The 11,382-nt window shown below is 36.1% G+C and overlaps 1 protein-coding gene across 4 annotated transcripts in view; it reads left to right on the plus strand.

Moving 5' to 3' along the window:
* Positions 1–10,367, plus strand: part of ACSL3 (acyl-CoA synthetase long chain family member 3) — an 80,385-nt gene extending 70,018 nt beyond the window's left edge. For all 4 annotated transcript variants that reach the window (XM_077155268.1, XM_077155266.1, XM_077155267.1 and 1 more), the window contains 4 exons: positions 2,544–2,735; positions 4,090–4,204; positions 5,601–5,758; positions 6,529–10,367. In XM_077155268.1, the coding sequence (XP_077011383.1) occupies positions 2,544–2,735; positions 4,090–4,204; positions 5,601–5,758; positions 6,529–6,686 (623 nt within the window). In that variant the 3' untranslated portion in view covers positions 6,687–10,367. The remainder of the gene's footprint in view (positions 1–2,543; positions 2,736–4,089; positions 4,205–5,600; positions 5,759–6,528) is intronic.
* The last annotated feature ends 1,015 nt before the right edge of the window (positions 10,368–11,382 follow it).

Consider the following 11,382-nt stretch of genomic DNA (forward strand, 5'->3'; position numbering starts at 1 on the left):
CTTCTTTTGTTCATCCCTTGCCTTCTTCATGTCCTCCCTCAATTTATTGATTTGGTTTTTGAAGAGGTTTTCCATTTCTGTTTGTATATTCAGAATTAGTTGTCTCAGCTCCTGTATCTCATTTGAACTATTGGTTTGTTCCTTTGTCTGGGCCATATCTTCAATTTTCCTGGTGTGATTTGTTATTTTTTGCTGGCATCTGGACATTTAATCAGAATTCCCTGAGTGTGAGACCCAGCAGGTTGAAAGACTTTCCTGTGAAGTCTCTGGGCTCTGTTTTTTTTATCCTGCCCAGTATGTGATGCTTGTCTTTCTGCAGGTCCCACCCGCAAAAGATGTTGTGGCTCCTTTATTAATGCCACTATTGGTGTTTGGTTGGACCCAGTCCCTGCCACTGTCGGAGACTCCCTCCTCTTCCTCCGGGCAGCTGCCTGTGGGGGAGGGGCTCCGGCCACCGGCCGCTGCGGCTTAGGAAACTCGCTGATCGGAGACTCACCGCTGGACCGGGAAGCCACCTGTTGGGGAGGGGCACCGGTCGCTGGCTGCTGAGGCTTAGGGTACTTGCTGATCCTAGACTCGTAGCTGGTCCGGGAAGCCGCCCGCGAGAGAGGGGTGCCAGCTGCCGGCCACCGCGGCTTGAGGAACTTGCCTCTCCGAGACCCTCAGCTGGTCCGGGAAGGAGGGAGGGAGGGGCGCCGGCCGCCAGCCGCCGCGGCCCGGGGAAGCACGCACCACTCGGGGAGCTCACCGCAGTGGAGTCTCACACCCGGTCCAGCCAGTCCAGACTGGGGTACGCTGTGTGTCCGGTCCCTGCTGTGGCCCCGGGAGCTGTTCTGCACTGTTTCTGGTCACCTAGTAGTTGCTCTGGAGAAGGAACTAAGATACGTGTACCTTACTAAGCCGCCATCTTGTCCCGCTATGCCCGTTTTAACTTTCACATGTTGGAAAAGGGTGTCGATAATATGGATAGGCGGATGGAGCTAGGTGATGTTCTAGAGAGGCTGGCCCCTCTGGGTTTTAGGACTTATTTGGCCTAGGAGCCCATCTGGAAGTTAGGTTTGTGTAAAGTAATCTTAGTGCACGGAACCTTTGTAGACTCTCAGATAAAGCTCTAGGTGTTCTTTAGGGTGGGCAGAAATGATTTTAGTTGGAGTATGGCAAACGATAATCTTATTCTTAACATGTGAAAATTATCTGATTTGTTGGGATGAACCTTTACTCTATGCAAAGCAAATAAAAATTCTGAAAACTCCCCAGTCTTGGGGTTTGTTCATACAAAGGATAGGTCAAGCTGACTTAAAATTAGGCCTAAAAGTCACCCCCAAAAGAACCTGTTTTGTTGCTTAGATGTGGCCTCTCTCTCCAGCCAACACAACAAGCAAACTCACCACCCTCCCCCTGTCTACATGGGACATGCCTCCCAGGGGTGTGGACCTTCCTGACAATGTGGGACAGAAACCCTAGAATGAGCTGAGACTCAGCCTCAGGGGATTGAGAAAACCTTCTCGACCAAAAGGGGGAAGAGTGAAATGAGACAAAGTGTCAATGGCTGAGAGATTCCAAACAGAGTTGAGAGGTTATCCTGGAGGTTATTCTTACGTATTAAACAGATATCACCTTGTTAGTCAAGATGTAATGGAGAGGCTGGAGGGAACTGCCTGAAAATGTAGAGCTGTGTTCCAGTAGCCATGTTTCTTGAAGATGATTGTATAATGATAGAGCTTTCACAGTGTGACTGTGTGATTGTGAAAACTTTGTGTCTGATGCTCCTTTTATCTACCTTAACAACAGATGAGTAAAACACACAGAATAAAAATAAATAATAAGGGGAACAAATGTTAAAATAAATTTAGATTGAAATGCTAGTGATGAATGAAAGGGAGGGGTAAGGGGTATGGTATGTATGAATTTTGTGTTTTCTTTTTATTGCTTTTTCTGAATTGATGCAAATGTTCTAAGAAATAATCATGATGATGAATATGCAACTATGTGATGATATTGTGAATTACTGATTATACATGTAGAACAGAATGATCAAAAGTTAAGGAAAAAATCTGAAGGCTCATAAGTCACTGACTTTTCAGCTGTCTTTGAGCAGAATTAGTGAAAAATGCCATTTAAGCTTGGATTCCTTCTCAGATTATCTGAAAAGAATAAATCTTTTAAATATATAAGAATTTGATTTTATATAGAGATTTATTGAATTATTAAATGCATGATTTAATACTTTTATCATTTTATTAGTATAATTGTTAAGAATTTCTGCAGTATTAAAAAAATGCCTGTTTAGCATTTGTAATTATTTTGTACTATAGATGGGGATGTTAGACTTTTTTTTTTTCTTGGAATCTTAACTTTTTTTATGCTAATTTTGTGTCTATTTTTATAAGCATTGCCCACTCAGTGTCCTTGTTTCCTTTGGGGGAAAGTAATTGGACTAAAGTAAAATGCCCGATTTAGAAAACTAATAGTTTCAGAGTTTTGCATTTGGCTAATAGGGCTAAAAATACTGAATTGATTCTAAATTATTTTGTGTTAATTAGGTGGATACTTTAATACTGATAAACCACACCCCAGAGGTGAAATTCTTATTGGTGGTCAAAATGTGACAATGGGATACTACAAAAATGAAGTAAAAACAAAAGCTGATTTCTTCGAAGATGAAAATGGACAGAGGTGGCTCTGTACTGGAGATATTGGAGAATTTGACCCTGATGGTTGTTTAAAGATTATTGGTGAGCCATCTAACATTGTTTTGAAAGTGAATATTTCTGAAATCGTTCTGAAATAGTTTTACAAAATACTATGTGTTTAGTGAAGCTGTTTAATAATATTGAAACATATGCAGTGTTGCTCTGGTCTTTTGTATCATCCCTGAATATAAAAATTTTTAGTAGCAGCTGTGTGGAATTTATAAGTCTTGATGTATTATATGAGGTCTCAAACTTTGACATAATGGTATTTGAAAATTACCACTAGATAACCCTAAAAGAGTCAAATTCTTTCCTACCCGTCTAGAGAATATTTTTTGCGTATTCTTTGACATTTAGAGACTATTTGCTGGAATTCTCATTCTCCTGAACTGTGTCTTTGCCTTTCCTATGAAAGAACAAATGAAAGTCTGGTAACTCAAGCATTATGACCCATTTGGAATGAAGAATACCTTCCCTTAACTCTCCAGGATTTTCCCTCAGCTAATGACATTCTTATTTTCACAGTCATGCTAATAGGAATACCTCCCCATTTCATATCCATATGCCACTGATTTTTCTTATGAAATATGCCCCCAAATATCATCCTCTTTTCCTTTTCTGTCCCTCTCACCATGATTGTGGGTCAGGCCTGCACCTTCTGCCACCCTTAATTGTTGCAGTAAATTCCTTCTTTGCTGTACTTGCCACACACATGCACACGCATACGCATGTGCATACAGCTGCCACTGCGTGATTATTGAATGCTGATCTCACTAGGCTACTTCTTGCTGATACATTTTAGTGGCTCCTAGAAGCTAAGTTCAGGTTGCCTCTGTTGTGGCCACTATTTGCTTCTCCAGCTCCAGCTGTTTCCTTCCTTCCTTTTCTGTGCTGCAGTAGTCTGAGTTGACACACTTCTGGCCTTTTCTTTTGCTGCTCCGCCTGGCTGTTTTTCACCCTTAAGACTCAGCTCGGGCCCACTCGCAGGAAATATTCTTGAATTCATAGGTTGGAGAGTCTTACACTAAACACTACTGTATTTATTGAAATAAGGTGTTTTAGCATTATGCAGCTCTCCAGGTAATTTCCAGATGGCACTGGGTAGTTTTTCACTTCCTGGGTGTAATTCATATTTACAAGCAATACATACCTGAAGCCCTCATGACTGGGTCCCTTAAATAGAACCTAATTGCTTTTCTTTAAAAAGAATGCATTTAGCAGTACAAAAAAGTAGGGCCTAAATTTTATTATGTACTTTTAATTTCAGTGTTACCTTTATAATAAATGTAATTGATTGCAAATGATTTAGGGAATGGCTAGTATTTATATGTATTAAAGGTATTAACATGTGTTCTCCTACAATGTGTCCCCCTCTTCTACCTTTCTTTGTTTATAGATCGTAAAAAGGACCTTGTAAAACTTCAGGCAGGGGAGTATGTTTCTCTTGGAAAAGTGGAAGCAGCTTTGAAGAATCTCCCATTAATAGATAACATTTGTGCATATGCAAACAGGTAAAGTGATTTTACTAAAAATATTTGGTGGGTTCTTGGCATTCCCTACCTGTATAGACCTCTTTTGTAAAAATCATCTAAACAAACCTTTCTTCTTAACTGTTTTCTCTGGGAATGGCCTCTTCCTCCTCACAGCCATTAGCTGATTGTTTCCTTGTGATACTTCCCCTCTGCGTCTTCTTTAGTCCCTATTTTCTGTTTTACATCTCAGTACACTGTCTTATGTGAAAGGGAGATGAAGAAGAAAAAAATATCTTCCTTCCCACTGCCTTTGTATCTCTAGCTCCCTGTGCGGGGAAGCTGCACAAAAGCTGTCCAGACAGAAAGGGGATAAAAAATAGAGTAGGGGTGGGCACAGTGAGCACTGTCCTGTTCAGTTCTTACTACTGCACTTTACACTTAAGTCTGTCTAAAAACTGGCCAGGGAGTCCTTTGGCCTATCATTTAGCATCCCTAGCCTACGATGAGCTGGAGATGTTTGGAACGAGAGCCTTTTAAGTCAAAATCCCAGAAATGCATTCTCGGGAAATGTGGAATTTCAAATTGGAACTTTGCTTGCATTTTTCCTTAACAGTATTGCACATGATAATTGTCCTCCAGTACTAATAATCAGATATTTTATGGGTTAGTTTAGAAACAAACCTGACTACAACAGTAGACATGATTGTTATGGGAAAATAAAATCTTTTATCAGAAGAACCAGTTATGAAATAGGTCTTTTGATAGAGTCCATGTTAATGATTTCATGATTTATAAGTGATTCTGCCCTTTAATTTCTCATTTAATATTTTCTTTAGTGGTCTTACATAGCTGGATTTTACTTACGCGAATCTAAATAGCACTATCCTTCTTTTCCTGATGTGCTGCCGTTTCTTCATATTTCTGTTTTATGACCTTCAAAACAGTATCTGCCTTCAGTGGGCATATTCAGAGTACCTCTGTCAGCCTAAGTTCTTATAATAACAAAGGAAAGAAGTGAATATAATCTTTATTTTGATTAGCTGCCAAACTTCTTTAGATACAACTTCTAATTTGTTAGACGTAATTTGACCTGTTGCTGTATATAAATTTTTAAAGATGAATTTTCCAATATTTGTGTAATTTTCTTTTTAAGAATAGCACTATTCATAATATTTCTGCAGAGTTGTAATTTGTGTCATAAAATGTTTGAGTTTTTTTTTTTTTTGCAAAGAATTCTGCCAACAAAGCATTGGAAAATATTATGAATCAGACAATAAAAATGACTGTTGCATGAAATAAGTGTGCCAGTATCGAATAGGCCACATATATATATTTTTCAGTAGTTAAGAATGAATTACCAAAAGTCAGTTTAATTGCACTTAATCACCATAGTATGTTATTTAGTTGCTAAGCTATTAACTTTTATATATTTCAGTTATCATTCTTATGTCATTGGATTTATTGTGCCAAATCAAAAGGAACTAACAGAACTAGCCCGAAAGAAAGGACTTAAAGGAACGTGGGAGGAGCTGTGTAATAGTTGTGAAATGGAAAATGAGGTACTTAAGGTGCTTTCTGAAGCTGCTGTTTCAGGTGAGTGTTTTGTTAAACTGAGTCTAAAAACTGTGGGAGGAAAGTACTTTCAAATTTATTTAACTTGTTATATTACAAGGCTTAGGCCACATAATTTCCTACTTAGAGACTGGTAGTGTTTTCTTCCGTTCAGTAGACAGAGGAACAAACTTCTCAGTCTCCCATTCAGGCCCTTCCAAAGGACACCCAAGTCATTCACTCCAGCCAGCCTGATTTCCTGTCACCGTTCAGGAAGTGACCTTTTCCTGTAGCTTGAATGTTCTTATTTCTGTAACCTTTGATTTCTGGATTGGCCTGTTCTCCACTTATCTTAGCTGTTCTTCAAGGCTCTTCTCAGTTTTAAAAAAAGAAAGAGAATCTGAGTAGACAGTTTTACAGCAGAGGATATAGAATAGCTAATAAGCACATGAAGGATACTCAGCATGATTAGCCACCAGAGAATTGCGAATCAAAGCCATGAGAATATACCACTCACACTTAAGTGGCTATAGGCAAATATTTATATAAGTGCTGACGAGGGTTTGGAAAAATTGGATCCCTTGTGAGAGTGTAAAATGGTGAGCCATTTTGGAAAATAGTCTGGTGGTTCCTCCAGGGGTTGAAGTTACCATATGACCCAGCAGTTCCACCCCTAGATAGCTATCCAAGAGAAGAACACACAGGTTCACCCCAAAACTTATACAGAAATAGAGAAATTACATTATTTGCTAAGAATTTTAATTGCATATTTTTAATGCCTTTGTATTTCAATTTTTTTTTAATCATCTCAGCAAGTCTGGAAAAGTTTGAAATTCCTGTAAAAATTCGTTTGAGCCCTGAACCATGGACCCCTGAAACTGGTCTGGTGACAGATGCCTTCAAGCTAAAACGCAAAGAACTTAAAACACATTACCAGGCAGACATTGAGCGAATGTATGGAAGAAAATAATTATTCTCTTTTTGCATCAGTTTGCTACAGTGAGCTCAGATCAAATAGGAAAATACTTGAAATGCATGTCTCAAACTGTGAGGCAAACTCCAGTCCCATAATAAACCTAAACTGTTATTTCTCACGTCATCACCACTTTTAACTGACAGGATTAGTAAAACATTAAGACAGCAAACTTGTGTCTGTCTCTTCTTTTTCCTTCCCTTCAATTTAGTTTGCCACCTATGATTGTACTTGTCAGTGTGAGGATTTTCCTGAATCATATTGGGAAAGCAGTGATTTTAAAACCTCAAGTTTTTAAACATGATTTATATGTTCTGTATAATGTTCTGTTTGTAACTTTTTAAGGTTTGGATGTATAGAGGGATAAATAGGAATTATAAGAATTGGTTATTTGGGGGCCTTTTTTACTTACAGTATTTAAAAATACAAGGGTATTGATGTGAAATTATGTAAATTTCAAATGCTTATGAATCGAATCATTGTTGAACAAAAGCTTTGTTGCTGTGTAATTATTGTCTTGTATGCATTTGAGAGAAATAAATATACCCAGACTTATGTTTTAAGAAACTGAGACCTTGTGAATATATGCCTGACAGTGTTGTCCTTATATGTTTATTTTTATTAGACAAAATGAAGTTTGGTTTGTACTGCATGTAACCAAAGAGGAGCAGAGAGTCATAGTTTAATAGTAAAGGAAGTAACAGAGCAAGCGGAACACTAGTTGATAATAGTCTCTAGGAGCTTACCATCAAAATAGTTGTTGAAACTAGGAAAAGTTAACTTTTTAGTTGTTGAAACTAAAAAGTTGTTTAATTTAGGAAAATGTCCAAACTGATATGGAAATAATTCTTAAAGTTTAGGCAGGGTTGAATTTAAAAAACCAAGGATAGAAAGTTATTCTTTTGTTGACCCTAAGTATATTGAGTTGTTTATAATTATGAACATGTTAATAATGGAAAATTGTTCCACCCTAAATTGCCCTATCCTACTTTTAGTCTAGATGGTTTAATCGTAAGTCTTATTTCAAAAGTAGATACTTTTTTTGGTAGTTTTTACTGGACTATGTGTCAGTGACAGTAGTTTATTAAAAAAGCACCTTAACTTTTCTACATAAAATGAATTCATTTAGAATGCTTTTGATAATAGCATTCTCACTGGAATACATGAGAATTTAATTAACTTTGTAATGAAGTAAGATTCAATTTTCTGTTTTTTTTCTATCAGTACAGTTATATATGATTCTAGAAATATTGCTTATGATGTAAAGTAGGTCTTTTCATAAGTATTGTTTGCCTGCTATTTTAGGATCATCAAAAGTGTATGGGAGCAGTTAAGATGTGTTCACATCAGGACTTAAAAATACTAGGCAGCACATTTTTTGTGTCAGACTCGTTATCTTACTATTCTCAGTTATTTTTAGGCATCAAAAGTCAGGAAATAGGAGATGATATGAACACAGATCTTGTGTAAATATGGGGTGTTGAGAGAGCCGAGGATGGAGGGATTTTGTAGTCACATCACAAACACATCATATCTGGAAGCATTGCAGTGCAGTGTTTTTGTTTTGTTTTGTTCCTTTTACCTTGTATTCTTGTATATCACTTTTTGAATACTTTCTCTTTGTGATGGGTTAATTTTTAATAAAATTTAAAAAGCTGCCAAAAAACAGTGAAACTATCCAAGAAATTAGTTGGAACTCTGTGCATCAAGATGTTGTAATCTAGGAGAATTAAAATCAGGATCAGTGGAGAGACTTTTGTTTTGATATTTTGTCTTTAGAATAAATTGTTTGCTTTCAGATAATTTTTTAAAATTGTATTTACAAAAAACAGCTTTTAATTAAAAAAGATGTGTGACTTGAATTAGTGTCAAGTGGGTAATGTAGTTGATCACTGACAGAATAAAAAAATTTTTTTTCAGAAACTTCTATTGAAGTTTAATCTGCACCTAGTCCCATTTGGTTTCTCATACATGATTGAAGTTTATAATTTCTTTCAGCCCTAAAATGTCAGATATCAAGATTCCAAATGCCATATCCAAGCATGAAGTTAATAAGTAGAATCCAGTTTTCATGCAAATTATTCTCTACCCCATCCAATTTTAAGTGACTTGGAAAATAGTATCTTTTAATGTTTCCCTTTCTAAGAAGAAAAAAATCGGTGGATCAAATAAAACAAGACACAACTACAATTTATTATAAGATACTAATTTTAAAAGCAGGAGATAGTTGGGGAAGAAAAGTTTCAGGAATTTCAAAATAAGTCTCTGAATCTAGTATAGATGTCTGAAAATGGGTGCTGAGAGAATCATTCTAGAAAATCATTGCTTTCTGGAAATTAGTCTTGAGAAGTTCTAAACACTTCTTGATACAGTAAGTTTAGCAGTTTATAGCACATAAACTGGTGTTCCCCTCCAATTCCCCTTTCCCTATCCCCGGTATATTTTAGCCTAAACTTCATTAAAAAATTTTTGCTGGCAGAACAAAACTGAAAGTGGTGTTTTCATTTTAAGTGCTACTTTCTTTTTAAGTAATGGAATTTATTTGTATCCATGATGTTTACTAAAGCTTGTTCATTTTTTCAGCAATGTTTAAAAATAACCTGGAATAATTTTTTGATTGCTGCTAAAATATACAAGCTTTTATAGTTTTTAAACAACTAGTCCTTATGATAAACCTAAATTTTTTACTTTAAATCTTGATCTCCTTTGTAAAACAAAAATCCTGTACATGAGATTTAAAAAAAAAAATTATTTGATTTATTGAATGTGCCAACACACAAACACTAACATTCTTACCATATTATCGTTCCATTCTACATATGTAATCAGTAATTCGCAATATCATCACATAGTTGTATATCATCATGATCATTTCTTCGAACATTTGCATCAATTCAGAAAAAGCAATAAAAAGAAAAAAATTCATAAATACCATACCCCTTACCCCTCCCTTTCATTGATCACTAGCATTTCAATCTATTAAATTTAACATTTGTTCCTCCTATTATTTATTTTTAATCCTTATGTTTTACTCATCTGTCCATAAGGTAGATCATCATACACAAGGTTTTCATAATCACAGTCACATTGCAAAGCATCAGACACGAGATTTTCACAATCACAGTCACATTGTGAAGGCTGTATCATTAAACAATCATCAAGAAACATGGCTACTGAAACACAGCTCTACGTTTTCAGGCAGTTCCCTTCAGCCTCTCTGTTACGCCTTAACTAAAAAGGTGATATCTGTTTAATGCGTAAGAATAACCTCCAGGATAACCTCTCCACTCTGTTTGGAATCTCTCAGCCATTGACACTGTTTTGTCTCATTCTCTCTCTCTTGGTCGAGAAGGTTTTCTCAATCCCTTAGTGCTGAGTCCCAGTTCATTTGAGGGTTTCTGCCCCATGTAGAGAGGGGGAGGGCAGTGAGTTTACTTGTGTTGACTGAGAGAGTGTGCTTGGGATGTTTTAAAGAAGGATCCACTTTTAAACATTGTATACAGATTGTACCAATTTGATAAGATTCCATACTTTGGCTGTTTACTGTGAGTAAAGTTCATTTTCAATGGATTCTTGATTATTGTTTTTTTTTTGCCTTGTACTTTGTAAATAAGCTTCGTGGTATGGATTGTTTGTAACTTGATACCAGGTTTGAAGAATAAAAATATGTGGAAATTAGTTTCTGATGAAAACTCAATATTTTATTTTGCTTAAAAAAATTATCTTCATAAAAGTCAAACTAACAGGCATTTCCGAAATACTTGTTGATAAGGCAGTTTGGGGAACTCTTTCCTGTCACTGTGAATTTTTAGATTTTTTTTTATGCTTAATCACTCAAAGGAAAGTTTTTTATTCTAGCATTTCTCTGTTCTTAATCTACTTTATTTTCTAGCATTTTTTAATTTGAATTTTGCCCTAACCCTTGAGTTTCTCCTTTCCCTTTCTCCCTTTTGGTTTTTACTACACGGAAGCTTCATCTCCCAGCACTTTTTTTTCTTTTAGGAAAACAATTCTATTTATGATAGCATCAAAAAGAATGAAATATTCAGGAATAAATGTATCCAAGGAGGCAAGAACTTAAATGCTGAAAACTACAAAACTTTGCTGAAAAGATTAAAGACGATCTAAGTACAGGGGATGACATCCCATAGATCCCAGTATTTTTAAGTCAGTTCCTTAGAATGTTTTCACTTAAAATATTATGTAGCATTTAGGTCTTGAATAGAGAAAAGTTAAATTTGTGGGGGTAGAAGAAATGCGGCAGCAATAAAGTGTAATCTGAAATTTGTGCCTAAATGTAATAATGTAATTGTGGGAGAAAGATAGTACACTATAATATCTCAGAAAAAAACAGCCCCCTACCTGTCTTCAACCACTGGTTGATGTCTTTTTTCTGACAAAATTGGGTCGATGTAACTTTATATGAAGTTAGGATTTTATTTCTTATGAAAATAGGTATTTGTACAAAATCCTCTTAACTGACAAAACCAGCTCAGTTATCTTTACTAAGCCTCTGGCAACTTTATCATGTTTTTCTGACTTTTTTTTTTCCTTTCTTGGCATCACCTTAAATAGGTAAAGTTTGTGCCTCATTTCTCTGATACTAATTTAACCCACGTTCTTTTTAAAACATTTTTAAATCACACCAGACTATAATTTTAGGACTAGGCAGGTCTATATTGTCACAAAGTCT

Source organism: Tamandua tetradactyla, chromosome 3 (assembly GCF_023851605.1).
Source record: "Tamandua tetradactyla isolate mTamTet1 chromosome 3, mTamTet1.pri, whole genome shotgun sequence".
NCBI classification, from domain to species: Eukaryota; Metazoa; Chordata; class Mammalia; order Pilosa; family Myrmecophagidae; genus Tamandua; species Tamandua tetradactyla.